Below are 24,218 nucleotides of genomic sequence, written 5' to 3'. Positions count from 1 at the left end.
ATATTCCAAGAATGAGACATGCCATTACATTTTCCATTAAATCAAAAGTAGTTTATTTAACTTTGCCTTCTCTGTATAACTTTATTATAATAAGACACTTCTCTGCTTGTACATTGCTCCCTTGAACTAAAAATGGCAACATTTGTTTGTGGGAATGTAAGTTGGGGTAGACAAAACTTAGATGCATACCAATATACATACATGTGTGTATATTACGGTTCCATTAATAAAACCATAAATGGTAAAAAAAAAACAAAAAAAAACAAAAACAGTTTGAATCACTCCAGGTACCTCGGTAATGCTGAAAACACAGTACAATCTTTGAGTATCTTTTTTTTCCCTGGAATACACTACTTTTGTTTTTCTTTTAACATGGGTACATAAAATAATGCGCACATCAACATTAAGAGTTAAGGAGGGATGAAGGACTCTTTGAGCCAGTGTCAAGTGTTCAGCTATGAGTGTATACACCAGTAACAGGCATGGCAAGCTGCACCCATGGGTGTGTGTTCATGCTTCAGAAGTGGGGAAAATAAAAATATTTCCAACTTCACTTGCCTGCAGAAGAATGTATGATTAAATTAACAGAGGAAAAAAAAAACGGGAGAGGTTGTCCACTGCATGTTATTCATTTGGATGATGAACATATACACACAGCTGAATGTATAAATGTGGATGTATTTAGGAAACAGTAGAACTGTCTTAATGATATTGGTTAAAGTGTGGGCAAACAAGGCAGAAAGTGCTCACCATTCATGTTAACCCCTCTGGTCCCCCATCCCCTTTCCCGAGTTATTACACAAACACCAGAAAACGCACACATGCCACACACACGCACACATACACAAATCAAATGCCCTACTCACAACATCCCAGAGACGATCTTCAAACTGTATTCAGTATACAAACACAAACCCCAACTTACAGCAGTGAAAGAATTGATGAAAGTGTATAAATCGCTTTTTAGTTCACCGTGGGTGTCTCTGTGTGCCATTTATGTCTTTTATGTATGATACAAACTATGTTTACAAGTGTAATTCTAACATCAATCCGATATTTTCTCAACACTCCAGGTTGGCATTATTTGTTGCGAGTAAAATCTTGAAAACCGTGTCGACTGTAAGGAGGAGACTCGCTGGACACCTTGTCAGCATTGTCCGTAATCAGTTTGGGCTTCTGGTTGTCAGCGCGGACCGAAAACAGCCATTCCTAGAACACGCACGTTGAAAAATACTGCCTTAGACAAGGAGCTCTTGGTAGTAGTTCTTTCTTGGTGTGAGGAGTCTCCACAAGAGCACAGAGGGGTGGGGTATAATGGTACAATACTCAGGCTGGCTCTGTACTCTGGGCCCAGACAGAGTACCTGTCCTGTTGCATCACATGTAACTTGCACACACAAAAAGAAAAAAGGAAAGAAAAAGAAAAAAAAACGGCAACCATGGGATTTTGTTATACTATAAAAGGAGTGCTTATTAGAACATATTCAAATACCTATTGAAGCATAAACAATTTTTATGAAAGTCAAACTTTATTCTATCATGACCTACATGTTCATTTTACAATTTTATCCCCTTTTACAAGATCGATAGGTATTTCATCCTCAGAGAGAGAAAAAGAAAATAAGTGTTCCCATAAAAATGGAAGTCACTGAGGAAATAATAGATGTTAAAATAAAGCCATTAAGCTAGCAATTACAGTCGTCATAGGGTAAACAAAGCTCACGAATGACAGAATAAAACTTGGGGAAACTTTGAGTTATGCAGAACTTCTGCAGGGTAAGGACGATGCTACAATGAGGCAGAAAAAGCCTTCATTTCCTAAAAAGGCCCAACCACTGAGCAGTAGTACTTCAATGGGTCATATCACTCACAGAAATCAGAGAAATAGTTTGTAGAAGACCAAAAAGTCAGTAAAAAGGAGGAGTTAGGGAATTTATATTTAAAAAAAAAAAAAAAAAAAAAAAAAGGTATTTTAATGACCTGCTTTTTAGAAAAAAGAAAAAAAAACACACACCCCTAACATTTCATAGAGGCTGAAACTCAACTCGACACAATGACGAAAAAAAAAAAAAAAAAGACACAAAGAGAAAAGAAAACATGTTATGATACATTGTTCTTGTTAAAAGATGAAGCTGCACTCTTTCCCTTTGTGAGGGAAGTAATGCAGAACTGCACTACCTAATACCACCCAAGGCCAAAGTGTGGTAGAAATATACACAGGTACATAAATATAAAAATTTGCCCAATCCAAACATTTCTGCCAATTTAAATGTTTTCATTTGCACTCACATGACTGCATGTGTTCCGTGTGTTTGTACAGATGTCATATTTGTGCTTGTATGTGTGTGGAGCTTTGTGTGAATATTCTGACAAAACAACGTGCACCTCTCATTTGCAGAACCACATGCTTGTCAAATCCAACTGGGGTGAGATTGGAGGGAAGTAGGGAGGGAGGGAGGGAGGGGCACAACTGAACGGAGAGCAAGACGTAACAAATGGAGAAATTTACAATAACGGACGGTAGATAGTAGATTGATGCAAAAAAAGAGGGAGGGGGGAGGGCTAAAGTGAAGTTGAATACCATCTCCATATACTGTACAATGCACTAATATGATGAGGGATGCCAACAGATAAGCCATGAAGTAATTATCAAAAAGGGATTAGATGTGAGAGGGTGGTTTTAATGTGGGTGGGGTTCATCTGAAATGTTTTGAAATATTTCATCACTTCCTATTTTTCGGAGAGGGCCAGTTGCCACGCCGATCCCCGCGGTTGCCACCTCCATTACCAGGTCCGCCAGAGCCGCCACCAGGCGGCCCTCGAGGGCCTCTTCCTCCCCCTCCACCTCCTCCAGGGTTGACTCTCCGGTTCTGTCGTTCCATGCCAGGACGCTGGCTTGAGAAGCTTCTTTTATTAGCCAAGGGCTCCTTTCCTGACATGTCACGGTCGACCACACTTCCGCCACCTCCACCTCCACCCCCACCCCCACCCCTTCCCAGGTGGTGGGGATGGTGAGAAGAATAGGACTTCTTTCTTCCTCCCTCCCTGTCTCTGAACTCTGTGAAGTCGCTGCTCTCGGAGGCGGTCTCCCACTCCTCGTTGGCCTGGTCCGAGTTTTGGTTGGTGAAGTCAGGGGACTTTGCTCCGTGGCTGTGGTGGTGCTGGGGGTGGGTCTGCCCAGTGTTGCCCTGGTTGTAGTGGTGATGGTGGTGACTATTTGCATTGTTAGGATGCCCGCCCCCACTGTTATTGTTGGCTGTTAGTGTGGTGTTGTGATTAGTATTTTGGGCATTGCCCATCACAGGAGCAGAGATGGGGGCTCCTCCGTTACTGTCCTGAACTGAATTCAGGGCTGGAGAGGAGGGCCTTCCTCCCCCGATGACCCCCACTTCTCCGTTGATCCGTGCGGCATTCTCTCGCTCCTTCAGTCTCCGGAAGCGGGGTGGCTTATCCTGCTGATGTTGGGATCGCCCGTGACGACGACGTCTAGGTGGTCGCTCAAACCCACTGGGAGGGAACCCACGGTTAGCGGGAAGAGGGAGTGCATTTGGCCCTCCAGAGTTTGGCGTCGGGTTGGTTGAAGCTTGTTGGTTCAAAACTCCTCCGTTTTCAGTGGAAGATAAAGAGACAGGAGCTGCAGCGGGCAAAGACGGCTGAGGGGGATTGGACCCCTGGCTTTGAGTTTGACATGCTTCAGCCATCTTGTCTTTCTTCTCTCCATTTCCTCCTCTGCCAAAGTCTTTGGGCCCAGAGGTTTGTGGTGGGCCTTGCTGCTTTCGAGCTGAGGCTGATGACTTGGAGGACCCACCGTGAGATGCTGAGCTGGGTCCAACCCGGTGTCCGCCAGGTGGTCCTCCAAGATTGCCACCACTTCTGTAGACATTTCCTCCTGCGCTACCTCCACCCCTGCCCCTTCTAGAGGGTACACCCCTGGGAGTGAAGACCCGGGCCTGGGAACCTCTAGATGGAGCGGATGACATGTTACTGATGCCAGTGGCGTTGGCATTATCAGAGCCATTCCTGATGTTGGGTTTGTGGTGGTCTTCCTTGTCTGAGTGATCACTTGCACCACTCTCACTGCCAGTCTCGGAACCTCGCTCCCTCCTTCTCTTAGGGATTTCTTCATACTCTGAACCTTCACTGCGGGTTTCACTTCGGTTCCTGGCCCTGGCCGGGTTATGCTGGGATCGATCCTGACCATGCCTGCCACCGCCCCCCTCGGCTTTGGACTCATGGTGGTGTCCACCACCAACAGATGGGCGGTAGTCTCTGGTGCTCCTGCCACCCATTCTGCCCCGACTGCCACCAGTGGGGCCAGCAGCCGCTGTGTAGGTGCCACGGAAACCACGGCCTCGCCCATAGAACTCTCCCCCTCGTCCGCGACTGGCTCTGCTGCCTTTGGCAGGAACTCCATGGTGGTGGGAGGGCCCCCCTCCTCTCTCAAAGGAGCGATCCTGGTCCCGGTCTCTGTCCCTTCTGGAGGAGGACCCTGAAAAACCTGAAGAAGTGGCGTCTACATCTTTTGGCCCTCTCCCAGAGCTTCCCCCACCACCTCCTGTGGATCGTTCTTTTCCAGCATTCCTCGGTTTGGCTGCCTGGGCTGGTTCATCTTTACATGGTGCTGATGTGTTCTGGGAGGTGGAGGAGGCTTCCTGCTTCATGGAGGTGGGTTGGCCACCATCTTTCTCTTTATCTTTCCCAAAGCTTGTTTTTTCTCCATCAGCTTCCCCTCCATCTCTCTTAATTTCCTTAAGCACTGGTTTCTTAATGGGGCCAGCCCTTCTGTTGGCATTGCTGCCTCCGGTCTGGTGGGAGAGTTTGTGGTCCGATGGAGTGTTGGAGTCCTCCTGTCCACGAGAGTGGTTTCCACCTCCCACATTAGCCCTCCTACCATGAGAGGACCCCCCACCTGTATTGCTGCTGCCAGGTCGTGGGCCCCACTGGGTCTCGGTCTTGTGCTCCCGTCCCCCTCTTTGGTTTGATTTAGGATGAGGGTGCTGCTGCTGCTGCTGCTGCTGCTGCTGCTGCTGCTGAGGCTGAGTATGACTGCCATGTTGAGAGGGCGGTGGGCTGGAGGTGGAATGGGGAGCATTTGCCAGCCCAGTTTTCTCTTGTTTCGCATGGCTGCTACTGCTAGCACTGCCACTGTTGCCTCTTTCACCATGACTGTGCCCGACACTAGCTTCACTCTCTCTCTGAGATGGGTGATGATGGGAGGCAACTTTGACATTGCCATCTTCCCTGGCAGAAGAGGAGGAGGAGGAAGAGCAGGAGGATGAGAGTGAGGGTTGGTGGATTGGGGGAGAAGATTCTGTCTTCTTAGCAGGGGCCTCAACAACTCTGTCTCGGCTGTTCTCTGGCTTGTGGGGGTGCAGAGAAAAGTGAGGCTGCTGAGGGTGGTGGCCGTGATGGTGGTGGAGATGAGAGTTGCTCTCAACAGGGGGGTGATCGCTACGACCATTGCGATCATAGTGAGGGTGTGGGGCTCCCCATATTTGTCCTTGCTGAGACCCTCGTGGAGGCCCTTCTTCCTGGTGGGTGTAGCCATGTGGCTGATTTCCCCTCTCCCCCCGCTGCTGCTGCTGGTGGTGGGGATGCATCCTTGCACCCTGGTCAGGAAAGTTGCTGAAGTTTCCCCGCCCACTCATGTAGTGGTGAGGGTGGCTGCCTCCTTGGGCCCCAACTTGAGTTCCAACTGGAGGTGGCGTCTGGTTGGATGTCCCAGAGGTGGAGGTGGGTTGCTGTATGGGTCCCAATCCAGCCTCCCGCATGCGGTGTGGAGGAGTGTCACTCCTATGATATAGAACAAAACTGAATTACTGAATCAGTCCAATTTTTTATTTTTATACATTCATACATACATACATATTTAGACACACACACACACACACACACACACACACACACACACACACACACACACACACACACACACACACACACACACACACACACACAACAAAATAACCTATTAACCCGTATCATTTGAGTATTTGGAGCATGTGCTGTATGTAGAGGTTGGACACAGTATTATTTACACCTGTACAATCTAATGCCATCCATTAAACAGACCTGAAATAAATACTTCTGTGGAAAACCTTTAACATTATGTTAAACTTAAATATCCATACCTGGGCCCTTTGGCCACATCGTCATCCTCCAAAGCCTGTTTCTGCCTGAGGGGTGATGTTAGCCCACGGCCCTCCACTCCGCCAGGAAATACCTCCTGCCCCCAGGCCAGCTTCGGATCCATAGGGGGGGTCCCACGGTGAGGGTGCCCTGGGTGCTGTTGCTGCCTGTCAAAGGGGTCTGAACCAGATCCCCCCGAATCAGACCGCTCACGCCCAATAAGCCCTGTATTGTAAATAAATCAGTTTAAAGAAAATATCTACATCTATAGTGATAACGAAACAAGACATTTTGTGGACTAGATTCAACTGTGTGACTAAACCGTAATCACTTCAGCCTGCATGCTACTGCACTAACACCTGAACTATGGTTCTGTAGTACGGCAGTATTACATAATCGCATAATTTAAACAGTAAAGTTTTGATTGATTGTAGTATCTTGGAAGCATTTCATTAGATCCAAGTCAGAATATCACATCCACTTACCTGATGGGTGCATGCCTGCTGAATAGTAGTCCATAGGCGGAGGGCGGCCCTGCATCATGCGGGGGTCCATGTAGGGCATCATCATCCAGCGAGGGTCGAAATTCATTGGCAGTGGTGGGGGTCGGACCATATTGCTGGGCTGATACATGGGTCCACCCTGCTTTGGTCCAGGTCCCGGCTGGGGAGTTGAACCTGGTGAAGGACCCTGTGGCGGCTGGGGGGACAGCTGGCTTTGTGAAGCCTGGCTGTGCTGCTGTTGCTGCTGCTGCTGTTGCCACTGCTGCTGCTGCTTCAAGAGCTGCTCCTGAAGAGAAATACATGTGAAACAGAAAACATAGCACCCAGGAGGTTTAAGAACAGAAATAGACATTTTTTAATAAAGGCATGCCAGCATTAGTAGCAAGAGATGCTGTGGTGGTTAATTGTTTATATATCTGTAGACTTTTTTTTTTTTTGAAGAAGAAGAATTCATCAGGAGGGATACATTTCTCAACTAGAATGCAAATGACACTCAAGAAATACCTGTACAAGCAAGTACAGATCCTAACCTGTTGCTGCCTCTGAAATCGAGGTGGAAGAGACTTCTGGTACTTTGAGTAACCCTGGCCAGGAGGACCACCGGCTTGACGTCCTGCTCCCCCTCCAATGTTCTCAATCTTCACCGAGTCGACTCCTCTTTCACTTCCTGCACGAATGTGTGGAGTGCCCATGGTCTCTTCCTTATTTTCTCCCAGTAAAGGTACGTCCAGCGTAGGCTGTTGTGGCTGTGACACAATCGGCTGGGGAAACGGTTGGGCTTCTGAACCAAGACAAGGTTGTAGGGGTTTAATCAAAGCTCTTTCACAAGACACGAGCGCTTTAGTTGAAATGCCATATTAAAACACATCAGGTGTCAAAAAAGCTGAATCACATAATGATCGAAGCAATTTACACCTGAGAAACTCACCTGCACTGGAGTCATAGCTACTATTGCTGCTGGCTCGCTGTCGGTCACCGACTCCAGGACTGGACCCCGGCTGGACAACCAGCACTGGAGACTCTTCAGGGTCCACACAGGGGGATGGAGGCTGGCTGATGTTGGGGGAGGCAGAGGCTGATATAGATGGACTAGGGCTGTCTGCTGGGGCAGCTGGAGAGTTTCCATCCAGGCTAGGGCTTTTACACTCGCTTCCACCACCTCCTATGTTGCTGCCCTGCTGCTGTTGCTGCTTCTCATCCAGCCTCTTTAGTTTCTCTGCGCAGGCTGCGCGTCTCTCTTCCTCCATCCTCCGTTCTTCCTCATCGCGGCGGCGACGAGCTCGCTCCACAGCAGCCGAGATCTCAGTGGAGGACTGCTTCCTGCGCTGACGCCAAGTCTCATCCTCATCATTTTCCTGGGGTCCAGGGACCAGTAGGCCTGGTTGGGCAGGAGGAGAAGGGCCTCCTGGTGCTGGCTGAAGCTGGCTGGGCACAGGTTTCGCCGGGCCTTGAGAGGCACCCTGATTTTGTGGCCGGTCCTTAACAGTTAGAAAATATGATTGCTTCATCGTGCAGCTTTTAACTCTCTAGATGACATCACTGCAATCTTCATGAAAAATGTTCAACGAATGATTACATCAACCAAAAACAAAACGCAAACTCAAAACTAAAGATGACTTATTCGTAAGACTTGGGGCAGTGGATGAGATAATGATAGAAATGATTTGCCTATGGAGGCGCTATCCAGACGGCTACCTGTCGGTAAAAGGAGTAAGGCCCTTGTCCAAGAAGCGGCCCTGGTGGGGGGGAGGACTGCTCCCGGGGACCCCCCAATCCAGGCCTGCGCCCCTGTATACAGGCAGACACGGTTAGCCATGCTCCTCCATAGTAATCTACGCACGCACATACACTAACATATCTCTGCCCACAAGTAAGTCTTTACTCAACAGAATGTCCAAATGGTTTTTAGACATTACATCTTTTCACAGCTTCAGTATTGCCGTTTTAGGTAACATCCTGTTGCTACTGGTTAGCGTGCTACCTGGTAGTTGGTTGGTGCTCCCTGACTCCCCCTGCTGCTGCCTCCCTCCTCGGCACATCCTGGCTTGCTGGAGGGTTGGGGGCCATTGTCAGCATTAGAGGGAGGAGTGCGGCGGCTGTCTCCGTCGTTGTCTGAAGCTCGAGAGCGAGAGGTTGCAGGGGGGGCATCCTGGGACCTCTGCTGCTCACTGAGGACAAGATCAACTTTTGTCAAACTAATTATAGCAGTTTGAATAATATAGTCACATTGATGCAAAAAACAACAATTGTATCGTCTTAATCTGAACGTACTTGGACACATACCGCAAGTCATTATTGCTCTCGGTTCTCTCCTCTTCTCCCTCTTCATCTCCTTCATCATCACTGAACTTCAACTTGGCGGAGTAATCAATCTCCTCATGAGCCCCTGTTAAGCAAAACAAATCACATCAGAACCATGTTTATACCAACGATCCATTCAGCACATTATTTATCTTTCACTTTTATGGACCCAATCCTTCAACCTCTCCTCCTTAGCCGATCGCAGTGACTGACTGCTTGAATCAGCAGTTAATATAATATGCAGAATCATCTGCAATGTTAGAAAGCATCAACCTGACCCACTACCACTATGTCTTCCGCTCATTAAACATTTAGTCTGAAAATGTTCCACTCATATATACAAATCACATTTTTGTTCCATATTACATTTGATGTTCTGTACATTAAATGTGATTTAAGAAATACATGTTAGTTACATATTTGTGAACCAGCTTTTCAATATACCTGCCCAGCCGTCGTCTCCATCATGGTCTAACTCATCTAACTCCTTCAGGTCATCCTGCTTTAGGATAGGTGGTCGCTTCACAACCTCTCCACCTCCATCACGTAGGCCTCCCTGAGCCCTGCTGTCATGACCACTTTGCCCCCGAGAGAACCTGAAAGAGGGGAAGAGGTGAGTGATATGTTGAAGGTACAGAGACAAATGACAAGGTGAATACACTGAAATAAAGTAGCACAATATAAGCCTTACAATTAGTATTGTCAAAAAACATACCTTGGAGGCCCCTCACCAGGTGCCGGGTACCTGAAGGGCCCCTGAGGGCCATACTGGCCCGGGAAGGGCATGTACATCTATGAATAAAAATATGAAATGTTCAGATACAATTAACTAGGCCAATTCGGCACACAAAAGTCAAATATACTTATGAGCCCTGAAAATGCACTGCAGAAAAAAAAACTCAGAGTATATTCAATTAAAAAAAAAATACTCAAACATTTCCTTAAACCAAAAATGAAAACAAGAGGAAAACTTACAAAGGGAGGCATAATCCCTCGGTATTGGGGGAACCCAGGCCCAGGGGGCTGGAGCAAGGCGGGGCCGCCTGCGGGAGGGTTCCTAGGTGGCCCATGGGACTGAGAATTTAGATGGGGGACCCCAGCTGCCCCATCCATTCCCAGAGCCCCAGCAATGCCACCCTCCACTGCCCCCTCCCCAGACAGGGTGGGCGCCAGGGCGCGGCTCCCACCGTCCCGCCAACTTGTAACGTCTAAGGACAGTGAACATAGGAGAGGGCAGAATGGTCAGTATGCTTTAAAAGGCTTTTTAAAAATGAAATAGGTCAGAGATGCAAAGGCATTGCTTTACAAATACAACACATACTTTAAAATAAGCTACTTTATCTGTAGTACAAAAAACATTTTTAAAGTTTTAATTTCGTATTATTTTTAGTAATTAGTAATTCAATTTGGTGTTGGCAAGCGCATACCAACCACAGCATAAAAATACATCAATATTTTTACACGTGTGTTGTGCATTTGCAACAATAAATTAATAATTAATAGGCAATTATTAGTGGGCACTCACTCTGGGGGCGGAGGCTTGGTCCGGGCCCATACAACTGATCTGCAGTGCCCTGTTCTCTGCCAGCTTTGTCCTGGTCGCCAGCCGCCTGCAGGGTGGGAAATTCCTCGCGAGAGAATGGCGACTGTAGGTTTAATGCCTTTCCACCTGTAGAAAGGGAAGACAGTGTGTGATGTGATTATTTTTTTTAAAGAGAGGGCCATGTTTAAAAAAATCTTATTCCAGTATATTTCTTATGAGACATTAAGACTCACCATCCCCTTGTGTTCCATGTGTAACACTGGCTTGTGCCCAGGACCTTGCCCCTACGGCCTGGGTTGAAGCTGCGGCCAGAACCTGGGAGGGTGGGCGCACACACACACGGTACATGTTAACTAGGACATGTCAACTATGGCCACCATAAATGATCTCCATTATCAACTGTCAAGAGTGTGATTTTGCGTTAATTTCACTGAGATAATCTGTACCTCGGAAACTGGCGGGGTTCTCGGGCGGGTCAGTGCAGGTGTCGGTGAAGCCACAGGCTGCTGCGATTCCGGCTGCGGTGCCGACGATGCATCGGTACTTAGAGAAAGAAAAACATCATAAACAGGAGGTATTAGACAAAACAGCCTTAGCAATAAGAAAACCGTTAAAAGGGATTTTTAACTCTACCAAATCGTAATAATTTTAACAAGTAAAAGTTGAAAATGAGTTTGATTGATTTGACTCTAATGGAGTTATTTACCTCTTTGGGTCTGCTTGTTCCTGTTTGCTTGCCCATCCTGTGCCGTCTTTGGGAACGAGCGAGACGTTGGGATCGTTGCCTTTGTTCTCTGCCTTCAGACTGGGCAGGTTGGCAGGGGGTGGCATACGCCGTGCGGAGGCAACTTTACCAAGAGACTGCAGGCCATGGCGGGGGGGAACTTATATGGGGAACAGAAAGGAGGTCATTAGCACAGATGGACTACTGAAACCTGAGACCAATTCAATCTTCTGGGAGTAAAGAGGTTGCTAAAGACAGGGACGGCGTTTTCTCGAAACACAATTAGGATGCTGAACAACCAACAAGGCTCGTGGCTTGATAGTTCCAGTCTGGCGAGTCAGATGAATATGGATTATAAAAATCCTCTAGATGTTATTAAAAACCTTCAGCAAACCACTTCAATGAGAGTTCATGGAGAAGTATTAGGAAATTGATGCTCACAGAAGCATGGAAAAGCCTTCATATTAAGAAAAGTGAAGCTGTGCTGAATATCAATCCCTCATTTGTTTCCTTGAGGCTCTGAGAAACCGCAGCAGTACATGGCTTCACTATGTAGGATGAAGAAGTCTATAGTTTGGAAACGGGGACAGCTGCTTAGATCAAGTGGGAAGCTTCTGAATAAAACATCAACTGGAGACTCAGGAAAGAAGTCAAACAGCATCCACAAGTAAGCCTCTGTCTCAGGTCAGGCTCTGTGGCTCCACTGAGATGTCATGTCTCGACAGACAGTCACCTTCTAGACCATATATGAATTATTTGTATAGTTATACAGGTGATAAACATTGTAATACAGTATTATTTGTTTGTCTCAAAAGGCAGGCGTAAAGGACTCCAACTAAAAAAGGAAATAAATATGCTTGATCCCTGAATAATATTTAAAGCATTAGCAAAACCAGGTTGGCAGGCAGTTGAGAGATGCAGCACATCATCCATTTCCTGTATTGGAAATCAGCACCAGAGCTATTAGGACAGCAGGCTAATGCATCAAAGTTGCGGTACTTGGTGTCAGGAGACAACACAGTACAGCCAGGCACTTTTAATCACACAGCCTCCGGGTAAATCAAACTGTGCGTAGCAGATCTTTTTAATTACATAACAGGTCACACATCTAGTGACAAAACAAAAGTGTCAGGCAAGAGATATTGAAAACTAATACCCCGGGTAGAAAGACCAAAAAGGCCAATCCAGTACAATGGATGAATGACAATGACAGCTTGGACAAGACAGAACCAAGATACTCACCAACAGGCTTTTGTGTTTCAAGGCTCTTTCCTTTGTATGTATCAAACAGGTTGAGAGACGCATACTTGGTTTTGCCTTCCTTCCCCTTTGCAGTTTGCCCAGAGCGCTCTGACATTGCGCTGTCCGCTCATTGAGTATGGTGAGCCCTGAGACTGGGGAGAGGAGAGAGGGAGGCCAAGACAAAAAGCGAGAGATTTGACACCAGCTATACACAGAAAGTGAGAGTAAAAGTTTGGATTGTACAGGCAGGCATTCAAAACGATGAGCAAAACAGAAACCATTTTACAAATCAACATATCCTGAACAAATGTAATATGAACCTTCAGATTCAAAAAAGATATTGGACAGCTGGATGTTTGTGGTATAAGTCATATTATAGGAGGTATTCCTCAATTTCAACAAATAATCAATTAATAAACCAGATATGTGGCATTACACAATTGTATACTACACACTGATGCCTTTTCTCTTGTGCAGCGAGAAAATCACAAAGGCAGTCAATGAAATTCCACACATTTTCTGCTGATTATTGTTCACCTCAAATATATAAATGTAGAAGTTAGATAGATAAAATAATAATAAAACTAAAGAAAACACCTCTTAACGCATCCATACTTTAAACATGAACCTCCGTTAAACGATTTTCAAAAATAACAACTTGAAAGCCCATCTGTTGCATTCAACATTTACCAGTTGAGTAAAGACATTTTTGCTGACAATTCAAAGGATTTTAGAAGAAATTTTAAACCAATTCAACTAAGTTACATGACTGTAGAATGATGCAAGATGAAAAGGCCTTCTAGAATACTTATGTTAAGCCAAGTCAAAGACGACATAACGGCCATTTTCGTATTTGGCTGTTATACATTCAGCACCATTTACTTTGCTCCACCCATGCTGTTCGCACTGTTTACCTACTGCTGGACAGTCCTGACAGCCCAATTCTTACTGATACACTATGAAAGGTGTGTTAAGCTTAACATGGAAGTTACATTGAAATTTGTGCAGCTTTCAAATGAATATATTCTGGTTTTGTATCAGCTTTCTCTTATGTGGAATAGCTCTGGACGTATTTAAGCATCCTAATAATTTTCAGCACTATAGCAGCATAAATACAGTTTAATGTGAACAGCCCTAGTGCAGCGCATGACTACACACCTTATCCCAGGAAACTGAGCCATGGTCTCTATGGCAACACATGATAAATGATATTCTTTTTATGCCTTTCCCTGGCTCCATGGCAACTACCAGGCCTTCAACTTGAACTAATTTTACTGCACATCAATAAAACACAGAGATGACATCTGTCCAATTCGGAGGGATTTGACTGTATCCAGCAGGTGAAACAGCTGCCCCCCTCCACCCAACTTCCATTAGGAACAATTACTGAGAACAAATGATTATCCTCAGATCATTATGCAACAAATAGCATTAGTAATTACATCCACTTGCTTTGAATGAAGTGTTGAAAGGATGCAAGCCAATTCAAATGCATGCCCATATGTTAGCGCTAACTTAATAGATAACAGCAAGAAGGCTCATACCAGCAATGTGATGAGCAGTGGTGTTCCCATGTTTAGCCAAACCAGTATACATAAATGATCCCGATGTTGATGAACACTCAACGACCTGAATGTAAAGCCAAATGCATTTTACTACGCACTGATACTCCTCATATTGACAAAACGCAAGATGTCTGCAATAAAGCACGTCAGTATAAGTGCATGAAACAACCGAATACCGAGCAGCAGCACTGCACTGTGCCTCAATAGCCAGATGAGATTAGAAAATTAGGTCGTGGGATGGCTCCTCAACTGCATGATGTATGGGGATTAACGGGGGCCAGCAGCTACACTGCCGAGCCATGACTGCAACAACATACACCAAAAAGGGGCCTTAAAAAGCTGAAGCCAACGATAAATACGAGCATATTTTATGGGGGAAAACTGCAGCAATTGAAATGACCATACATATGTATAAACATAAACGTCAGAAGATACAGGCGTGCAAAGATATTCCAGTGCTAACGTCGAAAGGCTAACACAAGGCCCAAGTGTTCACGTTGGGAGGGGGACTGCGTTGATGTTTCATAATGCATTCTCGACACCTTGCGGTACCGGTAGCTTCTTGCTCTTCAACTCTGTGGAGGTACTAAGTTTTTAATCATACATGTACATCCAGACTGAACGCGTTTGTGGCTGCTGCTACGTTGTTGCTACTCTGTGGTTCGTAGGAAGCACAGGGCAACGCAGAAAGAGGTTTTATTGGGAGAACAAAACAAAATGGCGGCGGTGACAGGCCCGGTGCATTTTAACGTTAATATAACCAGTTGTGAAGCACAACTTGGCTTAAACTACGTCTACCTGCCATCATAAAGCATGCGTTACAAGGTACTAGCAGTATAGGCAAATACAGGCGTATTGTTTTGAAAAACATCGTTTGAAACAGACACCAGTTAACTACCGTCGGTGTTAATTGACTGTGTGAGCTCGAGCTACCCATGTCTTCAAGGCTAACGCGTTTATCCGCTAACAGCGTTATAGCGCTCAATTGGTCGCTGTAGCAGATAAACGACATTATGTAGCGTTACTTCATCAACGAGCTGACTGAGTGGCTCGAACAATAAAACAAGTCCGGTTATTAACACACACCATTACAGTCGCTCCTTTGATATTACAAACGCGTTAGCTCACCACTCAGCTTGGCTAACGGTCTCGACACACTAGCAACAACAACCGAGACACTTTCTACAAAGATAAGACCGTCCTTTCACAAAACATCCTCTTGGGTAACGTCAAGCTAACTCCGTGTCAAAGGGCACTTGTGATTTCTGCTCGAGTACAATGTAACTACTCGGTGTTTGCGCGAACCATGTTACATTTCCCGGCCACTGACCTGGTCTTGTCCCGACTTGTCTCGAGGTTGTATCGCAGAATGAGGTTAGCTAAGCTATCGCGTAGCTTTCTAGCAAGTGACCCAGCTAGCTAAGCGCCGTGATCCTCCTGCATCGTCAAACACACGTACAGATACACAAACGCACGCACACACACACGCACACACAAAATGTATTTTGCAGCAGATCGCGCTGAATAATTACGATTAATACTATATAGATAGAGAATTGGATCGGCTTACTTGCACTCTTTTTTTCCCCAAAAAATAAATGAAACGGGAGAAAAAAAAGTGGAATAGTGGAATCATCCAAAGAGCCGTCAACGGCTACTGGGAAACGTCGTGAGATGGAAGTCGTGTTGGACCTCGAGCATGAGCGTTACTGTCGCTAATTATGTTGGTTTAAAAACCGCGTTGAAATAAACGTAAATAGGACAATTATCAAGTGCTCGTGGCTTGAGTGGGGATTTATTAAGCTAATACTTATTTTTTTCACTCAATATGTTAATTTATCCACCATCTTTAGATTGTCATAATACACTGCGAGGAATGAAGATGAAATATCAACCAGATATTTTGGTAAGCAAAGAAAAATGTACCCAAAGGCTGCAGTGAAATAGTTACATCTACAACCGAGAGAGTGAGAGCAATGTTATCAAAACAAAGAGGGTATCTCAGGTCACACATACTTGTACAATGTCTGGGAATGTGTTGATTTGCACGACGAGTGATATTAAGGAAGTTAATAGTAAAATCTTCAATTGAAAATCCAATATTTACTTCAGTGAATATAAATATCCAAATAACTTTTGGAATAATCAGCACACTCATTTAAATTATTTATTTTTTATAAAGTTCTTTCAATAAAAGTGAAGTCACAAAGACATGCAGGGGAAATACACCAGTAAGGTAAAATTATCTCATGTCACTGCAATTTTCTTAATTTTCTTTTCTTTCTTCAACACTTATTAAAAGGAGTTTCCCAATAAAACCCATTGTGTTTGCTGTGTTGTAACTACTAATGACTCTTTTTTTAAAAAAAAGGTCTTTGATGAAGAAAAAAGTGGAAATTTGGGATGTTTTACCAAATCATGAATGACTGCAAATCAGCTTAGCTGTGCCTGAAGCATGTTGAGAGTTAATTTAATCGATCTACAGATAGTACAATGTAGTATAGGCAATGTACATTCTGCACAAGTGCTGGTGAAGATACCTTGGCTACAGTATGTACTTAACTATTTGTTCACACATTCATTCACACCCATCTTAATCATCATTTTAACAAAATCATACTCCAATATGAAATCACATTTGGCGATTCACATTCTTTTTACACAATTTCTGGTTTCAAGACAGCAGAACCAGTTTTGGTCAGTATAAATTCCTGGCACACTCCTCTCTTAATTAAAGCAATTCTTCACAAGAACAGACCCATGGGACATTTGAAAGTAAGCTAAAACTATATTCTCTATCTGTACTATATTCATTTCCCCCCCAACGTCAAAAATACAGTTTCTGTTTTGAAGGTGAATTAGATAAAAAGAATAGAATAAAAGATGTACTTGAATCTGTATTGCATTAAAACCATATTCAAACTATTGAAAGTCGTTGTTATCCTTCATCATGGAAGACTGTGATATGATACTTTACTGTGGTACTATCGTACTGAATGAGGTATTGATGTCAGCCTCAAAACAGCATCACAAGTCCTGCTTGCTCATATCTTTTCATACAGTGAGTAACATATCCAAAAACAGGAACATGGACATGTGCTTTGGTTCCTTCATCAAGTGTGGTAATTGTAGAGGAAAGAAAAAGGAGAAAATAGTATTTTGAGACACCGCCTCAGCACAACTGTTCATTCATTGTTCCGAGAATCCCATTTTTCCACTCTCAATATTATGATGTGAGTTTAAAATGTCTTTTTTTTTCTTCTTCCTGACAAATTCCTTGGTGTAAACGACAGCGTTTTCTTTTTCCCTTTCGCTCCAACATATCTGGAATCCGGGAGACGAACACAAGGTGAAACAATTGAAACAGGATCCACATTAAACAGTATACAAATGAGTTTTTTTGCATCGTACCTGTTGATGTGAACAAAGTGATGCTCATCTGCTTACCTTCCTCCCACGTGCTCTACCGGCCACCAAACAGGTGGATCTTGGTGACCGAGATGGTCTCGCCGTAGCTCTTGTAGCCCTTTTCGTAGATGACAAAGATGTATTTCTCGTCCTCCACAGAGCTGCTGTCCAGTGATGTGATGCTGGAGTAGCCGCTGGGACCCGCCCAGATCTGCAAAGCTTTTTTCTCCCAAGACTTACCATCAGTCAGCGACCACCGTAAAGTCAGGTTAACTCCTGAGGGGGTTGAGGCAAGACGTTAACGTGATGTATTAAGCGTGAGGTAAACTGAAGAGAGTATGACCGTTAATGTCGGCGGCTCTTACTGTGTAGCTCATGTGAGGGGTTGGTGAAGTAGAGCACGCCGTTCTTCACCAGAGCGCCGGCTGCTACTGCAGGATCCACAAGCTCGCGGTCAAAGAACAGAGTTTCTATGGGCAGGGTCAATCCGCCGTCAAAGCTGCGTACCACCATGCGACACCGACAGTGGTAGTTGTTCTGGTTCCGCACGTTGATGACGATGCTGCCATCCGCCAGCTCCACTGGCTGCAGGGAAGCAGAGAGGGTTAGGCTTGGTTATTATTATTATTTTTTATTATTAGCCTTTATTTGATCAGGTCGGTCCTTTCAGGATACAATGACCTGTTTTCCAAGGGAAGCCTGGCCAATACAGCAGCATACAAAAGTTTCAACAGTCACAAGACACACAGAAATCACATAACACAGGTAAAAACATTAAAAGATAAAGCAATAGGACCAATGCTCCGGATTCACACCAAAACAAGAACGAGTGTGGAATGAAGCCGCACCTATTTCTCTCACACGAGTCTTTAAAGTTTCAAGGTTGATGAGCTCTATTATTTAAACATTCATTAAATGGTATTTGATTAATTATTATGACAACTGTGTATCACTGCAGTGAAGACATCACACAATTGTTAAGATAACTGCCAGATGTTTTTAAAACATATATTTTCACAGCTATGTTACTTCTGGCCTCTAGAGGGCAGAAGAACTTCACAGCAAGCTGTGACACGACCAGCAGAAACAATGGAACATTAACATCCATCAGAAGTCATATTTCTGATCCTCTCTATCTTCTTTTAGCTTTGTTTGTTTGTTTTCATCATGCCGCCAACTCCTCTATTAACTGCTTGTAATTTAACTTTCTTCAACAACTAGATGCTTACATTGTCTGCTGTTTGGTGCTGGAGAGGCAGTGTTAATAATATGATTCTATACGTTTTTGAAGGCTGCTGCTGATGAGCATGTGACTGGATGGCTGAGACTCCCAATGTGGAGACCTTGCAAATTAAATTCCAAGATATTTGGATGCTTTTGTTTCTATTGTAAGAAGTCCAAACCCCTTTTGGTCATAATAAAGTTTCATTCTCATGAAGGAAAAGGAATTCCCTCCACATTCCCCCAACTCCCCTACCGTCATAGTAGACCAGCATGGCGCAATCCGCAGGCAGCAGCCAACGTACCTGGCACTCGTCGGGGGTGAAGTCTTGTTCTCTCTTCTGCTGGTTGTAAGGGATGCTTTTCAGCGCAGCGCCATTGTACCAGTTTTTTCCATGGTCATCACTCAGGATGCAGAAAACTCCGTTTCCCTCCAATGTCCCATGACCACACACCACCAACCTCCCCTTAGCTGGGTTGTAGCGCTTCTGTAGTGCAAAGACACCCCAAAAATGTGGACTCAGTAAATAAAAATTAAAAAAGGTGCAGACTCAAACTACATATAGTTCTGAAAATGATTTAAGAGGGAAAATATAATTAAACATAATTAAATAATGACACTTGTATAGTATATATTATTATATAGTATATGATGAGAGAAACATAACAACATGAGCATAATATAGTATGGAATAGTGTTTTTGCTCTCAAAAAAGATAACATCATTCTTAAAAATAGTTTAAAATAATGCTACACAGACAATATCTTATGTAAGAAAACATAATAAAAATCCACAGTGAACCTGAGCTATTCAGATGATCAACTCAGACTTTGGAAAGGGATAAGCAACTTATTTGCACAATTACAAAAAAACCGACCTCCAATTATATCATGATTCTGTTGCTCAAAACATCTCAAATGCTCTGTTGTCACTTTTTTATGCTTTCAATGTGCTTGTTTTTTTTTTAAGAAGCCAAAAATCAAAAAGCTCCTTGTCCAATTTATTCTATTTACATGATACAATTGAAGAAGGCATATATTAGAAGAGATAAACATTTTGCAGGTTGAACATTTTAGCTTATTATTATCCAAAGAAACGGATATATAATGTATAATGGATGTATAATGTAACTGTTAATGAGCTCCAATACTTTTTTGTTGGCATTATGCACTGTTTTTTTAATTTTTATACTTTATTTTACAGCTGATAAATGCTGTCATTAAAAGCAGCATGACAGACCTTAGTTTTTTTTAGCAGATCTTCTCACCACAGACATGTCTGTCTTTAAAACCTCTCGCCCTGTACCTGATTGACTAAATCTGTTAATAGTTTACAGTCACAGTACGTGACATGAAGACAGCACAAAGGTAATTTAGCTTAAATTATATCTCCAGTTATAACTAGGAAGCAGCTCAGCAGCAGCTTCTCACGTCGTCCTGTACCGTTTAGTCTCACCTGGATGCCGAAGCCCGGCCCGGGCGCAAAGGTTTTCACTCCGAGCTGGACCGACAGGTTCCTGGGCTGGCTCCAGCTGAGGCCGTCGTCCAGGCTCTCCACCATCATGATGCTGGACGGGGAGCAGTGATAGTGGTTGAAGCAGAGGACGTAGACCACAATCACCAAGCCGTGTTCCTCGTCCACCACCACAGAGCCCAGGTTCAGGCCGTCAATATGCGCTCCATCATCAACTATGAAAGACGACGGGGACCAGGTGGCTCCTGGAGGGACGGAGGAGGAACAGGAGAGGATTCAGACATTGATCAAGACTTCTTTTATACCAAATTCTATATGTTTGCAACATATTCTAAAAGAAAAATACATTCCTTGAAGTATTTTTGGGATTCAACTTTTCCCTCAAACATCTCAACATTTTTGTCTTTTATGTTTTCATCCTTAAATTTGGTTTTAGTCTCTTTCTATTCATCCTCTCTTGCACACTTTGCTGTAAGGTAGTGTTTCAAGCCATTTATTTTACAGCAATCAATGCATATATTTCTCTCTGTCTCTTGTTGTAACTGTGTTGGTTCGTCTGCTATGCTCCTGTTCATCTTCCTTGTGTGCCTGGCCGGTCACCTTGTCCTGTTTTATGTTGTTTTGACTTGGACTCACCTGCTATGTAAGTTTTGTTTTGGGTACCTCCCAGTTCTTCAGCAAGATCGGGCTCCTCCTTGCGGCACTGGCACCACAGTGCAAAGCGTGTGGCAGGCGTCAGGAAATTGGCAAGTTTCTGACTAGTCGTGGCACTCCTGTGATGAATACTGGCACTTCTCTAACGAGTAGTGACGTTCGCTTGTCGCTGTCCCGGCCTTGACTTACTCCTACCACAGACTTGCCACAGACCTGCCACCGTCAGTAATCACATTCGCTGTCTCTCTTACTCCCCGTGTCTACCTGATTTTGTATTACTTTTTGTGTCACAGCATGCATGTTCAAACGTGTACACTCTTAAAATCCTTTTATTTTATAGAAACGATCAGTTTGGACAAAAGCGTAAATGTAAAAGTTTTTTACATTGATGCTTTTATGTTTTGTGTGTTTTATACTCTCAACTTTGATATTGTGTGTAATCAGATCTGTGTTGCATAACGAGGGCTTTTTTATTATCCTCAAAGTAAAGTTTGGAATAAAATAGTTTTTATTTCAGCACTAAAAGTAACGTATGACATTGGCTACAGTTTAGGAAACCAGGTATCACGTTATAACCAGCTCCAATTTGAATAATGCAGACATTTTGTAGTCTGTGCTACTTCTTCCTCTGCAGCCTTTTCGAGGAAGTTACGTTTCCTGTATTTTAGCTCATGTAAGTTTACGTCGGAGGAAACCAGGTCTTATCATAAGGTCCACTTGCTTGTTTTGTTCACTAAGCAACACTGTATTTACTTATCAAGGCCACACCGTATTGCTGAAAGCTTCAGGAAAAAAAAGAAGCAGAACTTGACTGTACTGATTTTTGGTAAAATTGTTTACTTTTTTTGTTTGTCATGATAATAATCAATGTGCGTAACGGTTTAAAATAATATTTATTGATAAACTTTCTTATTACCTTTTTAAACTTAAAGCTGTAACTGACGTTTCTTGTCCTGTTTTGATTCTTTGTCACAAAAAGAAAACTTAAAATTAAGCAAACGTAGACTTTACAAAAAATGTCTGAATGCTGCAGTGCCACATTAAGTCATCCTGTGTGTGTGCGTGCGTGTGCGTGTGTGTCTGATGCAATGCCCGTCATAGTCGCCCCTTGCCTTTGTCTGTGGACCGCCGCATTGCGATGAACTTTTGTCCCAAGTCCCGGCTTGTCGTCTTCCTGGCCTCTGAGAAAGCCAGCAGGCTTCCTTTTGGGGTGAAGCTAAGCAGGGGGATCCTGTAGGTGTTCACCTCCCCCTCGAATCCGCTCACCCATAACAACTGCTCTTCATACAGCAGAGGGACAATCTGGACAGCAAGGAAAGACGAGACTAAAACATTAAAAACTTCACACTTTCACATCAGAAAGCATTTATTGTATTCATATATTCCGGCTGCAAGAGCTCCATTTTGGCTTCCAATTGGTCGAACTGTACTTTGAATATTTTCCTTTTGACCTATATACTTCTGCTTCACTATATTTTAATATTGTACTTGGCATTCCACTATATGTATTTAATCGATACAGTTATTGGTTAAGTTTCAGATCAATGTTTTACACACCAAAACACAATTAGAATATAAAATGCAATGATTTATTTTTGTCTAATGCTACATGTACAACTGTAAAATACATAAAAATTTGTCATAAATGCAGAAGTGTTGTTAAACAAATGATCATGCTACCCAAAGGTGTGTATATAAAGGTTTGACAATAGCTATATTAGCTTCCACCAAAGTAGTTGACATGTTGTGTAACGCTGACTGATACGACACTTTTATTTGAGCTGTTTTTACTTTCCTTTTCAGTATTTTCATGGTGTGATGCTACTTTTAAAATAACTCGCATTCCTCCACTCGCTATTACAAAATGAATGCATGCGCAGGCTGGACACACAACAGCGTCTTGTGGCCTCGAACAAGTCACTTTGATCACTGACATCAAGTTGAATCCACATTTTTGTTAGCTTCTCCAACTCGTGGACCAACAACAGGTTAACTACATTGTGTTGTTGCATATTTGTATGATACGATGTAGGCTGCGCATACCTGTTTGGGGCTGAAGGTTGAATTACACAGAGACAACAGGGAAAGCAGGAGCGACAACGCAACGAGTCGGCTTCCTGTCTCCATGATGGATTCACGTCCTGAAGACTTATTATTTATTCCGGCAGAGAATTGACACCAGTTATTACACAAGTATAGAGCAGTTTAGAAATTAATCCACAAAAAAGGACAAGAGTCAAAGGCGGAACAGCTCGTCTCAGCTCAAAACACCATAGCATACAGAGCGAGTAAGTCATGTGACCAAAGAGGGCGGTCACATGACGTCCGTCCTTATTTTCCGTTGTGCACCAAAATAAAAGAGGAAATGATTAATGATACTCAAAATGTAATAAATTGTATAAAGACACACTGCTGTCTAATACCGTATTTATACATATGCGCATGCCGGGATGCTGTTCAGCGCATTATAAAATAGATATATCATTTAATTATTACCAAAAATATGTATTACATTTTTTTAATTATAAAATAGCTATAACTTTGTGATTCTGTTTAGGACAGAAGAGAAGGCTTAGCAGGCCCAGACAGCCCGCCACTATAATATATGATAATATAATATATAATAACAGTGTATTAAATAGACAGTGGGTAACATATATTATATTATCATATTATAAAATATTATAATATGTATTATTAATAATACATCATATACAATAGCAGTGCATTGAACAGACAGCGGTGTGTTATCGGTTATTTGGCAGCAGGAGCAGAATAACAAGTGAATAAACAGGTCTAAACAGCAGCAACATCAGCTAGTTAACACATTCATAATAAATAGTGTCTTAGACAATTTCAGTCAAGTTTTAACATATTAACGACAAACCTCCACTGCCTGTCCTCCGTCAGGCAGACCACACTGATTATAACTACCCCAGGGACTGACAAACACTATTTTGAGCACTAATATGTCATCTACTCACTGCTAACCGCTAACCCAGCGGAAGCTAGCTAACGCAGCAGTAATCCATCTCCATTCATTTAGCGCTAACCGCTAAGCTAATAATAAACAGCACCAAAACAGCGTTGTAGCGGCAGCTGTGGTTGAAAGAAATGTGATTTAATGTGTGGCCCATCTCATGAATCTCTGTACATTACTGATTCAAGTTACTTGTTCATGTATACGTTGTGATAATTCTTCATACACAAAGCCCAAACCTGATTAGTCATTAATATTACCCATGAGTCCATGCGGCAGCTGCTTCAGCCAAATTAAAGCCAATAACTTAAAAAATATAGCGTTTTGAAAAGCGGGAATGATTTCTGTGAAGTTACCTTGAGCTGTAGAATACATCAAACAGTTTTTCTTTTTTTTAAATCCTGAACTCTGAAACTCTGACTGTGAATGGTTTTGCAATATAGTGCTATAAATAACAGATGCATTTATTGTATTA

At 43.4% G+C, this 24,218-nt stretch overlaps 2 protein-coding genes across 6 annotated transcripts; both read right to left on the bottom strand.

Moving 5' to 3' along the window:
* Positions 1 to 29: 29 nt before the first annotated feature.
* On the bottom strand, positions 30 to 15,729 carry prrc2a (proline-rich coiled-coil 2A). 5 transcript variants are annotated; one of them, XM_068575194.1, is made up of 18 exons: positions 15,577 to 15,729; positions 15,337 to 15,443; positions 12,442 to 12,593; positions 11,182 to 11,359; positions 10,922 to 11,018; positions 10,709 to 10,790; positions 10,458 to 10,601; positions 9,908 to 10,140; positions 9,648 to 9,724; positions 9,377 to 9,528; positions 8,903 to 9,017; positions 8,613 to 8,799; positions 8,327 to 8,419; positions 7,560 to 8,109; positions 7,162 to 7,412; positions 6,614 to 6,917; positions 6,131 to 6,353; positions 30 to 5,792 (listed from the first exon to the last, which is right to left on the bottom strand). In XM_068575194.1, the coding sequence occupies exons 3-18, from the start codon at positions 12,554 to 12,556 to the stop codon at positions 2,723 to 2,725; spliced, it is 5,871 nt and encodes a 1,956-aa protein (XP_068431295.1). In that variant the 5' UTR covers positions 12,557 to 12,593; positions 15,337 to 15,443; positions 15,577 to 15,729; the 3' UTR covers positions 30 to 2,722. The 5 variants fall into 5 exon arrangements, with proteins under 5 accessions (XP_068431295.1, XP_068431297.1, XP_068431296.1 ...); XM_068575196.1 differs by having other exon boundaries at positions 8,915 to 9,017; positions 15,577 to 15,728; XM_068575195.1 differs by lacking the exon at positions 15,337 to 15,443.
* A 316-nt stretch (positions 15,730 to 16,045) lies between these two features.
* neu1 (neuraminidase 1) lies at positions 16,046 to 23,329 on the bottom strand. Its single transcript, XM_068576330.1, has 7 exons — positions 22,807 to 23,329; positions 21,876 to 22,065; positions 20,092 to 20,354; positions 18,941 to 19,123; positions 17,780 to 17,999; positions 17,454 to 17,690; positions 16,046 to 17,330 (listed from the first exon to the last, which is right to left on the bottom strand). Exons 1-6 carry the CDS (start codon positions 22,888 to 22,890, stop codon positions 17,470 to 17,472), a joined length of 1,161 nt encoding a protein of 386 aa, XP_068432431.1. The 5' UTR covers positions 22,891 to 23,329; the 3' UTR covers positions 16,046 to 17,330; positions 17,454 to 17,469.
* Between the last annotated feature and the right edge of the window lie 889 nt (positions 23,330 to 24,218).

Source organism: Clinocottus analis, unplaced genomic scaffold (assembly GCF_023055335.1).
Source record: "Clinocottus analis isolate CAN_PGR_092001 unplaced genomic scaffold, fCliAna1.0.p SCAF_14, whole genome shotgun sequence".
NCBI lineage: Eukaryota > Metazoa > Chordata > Actinopteri > Perciformes > Cottidae > Clinocottus > Clinocottus analis.
This window is presented reverse-complemented; position numbering and strand designations above follow the sequence as displayed.

Coding starts and splice junctions, on each gene's coding strand:
- prrc2a (XM_068575194.1), bottom strand. CDS start 12,556: ATGTCAGAGCGCTCTGGGCAAACTGCAAAGGGGAAGGAAGGCAAAACC. Junction 11,019..11,181: donor GAACAAGCAGACCCAAAGAG/GTAAATAACTCC, acceptor TCTTTCTCTAAG/TACCGATGCATCGTCGGCAC. Junction 6,354..6,613: donor AGCAGGCATGCACCCATCAG/GTAAGTGGATGT, acceptor TTTACAATACAG/GGCTTATTGGGCGTGAGCGG.
- neu1 (XM_068576330.1), bottom strand. CDS start 22,890: ATGGAGACAGGAAGCCGACTCGTTGCGTTGTCGCTCCTGCTTTCCCTG. Junction 19,124..20,091: donor GGCCGGGCTTCGGCATCCAG/GTGAGACTAAAC, acceptor TTTGCACTACAG/AAGCGCTACAACCCAGCTAA. Junction 17,691..17,779: donor CCCCTCACATGAGCTACACA/GTAAGAGCCGCC, acceptor CAACCCCCTCAG/GAGTTAACCTGACTTTACGG.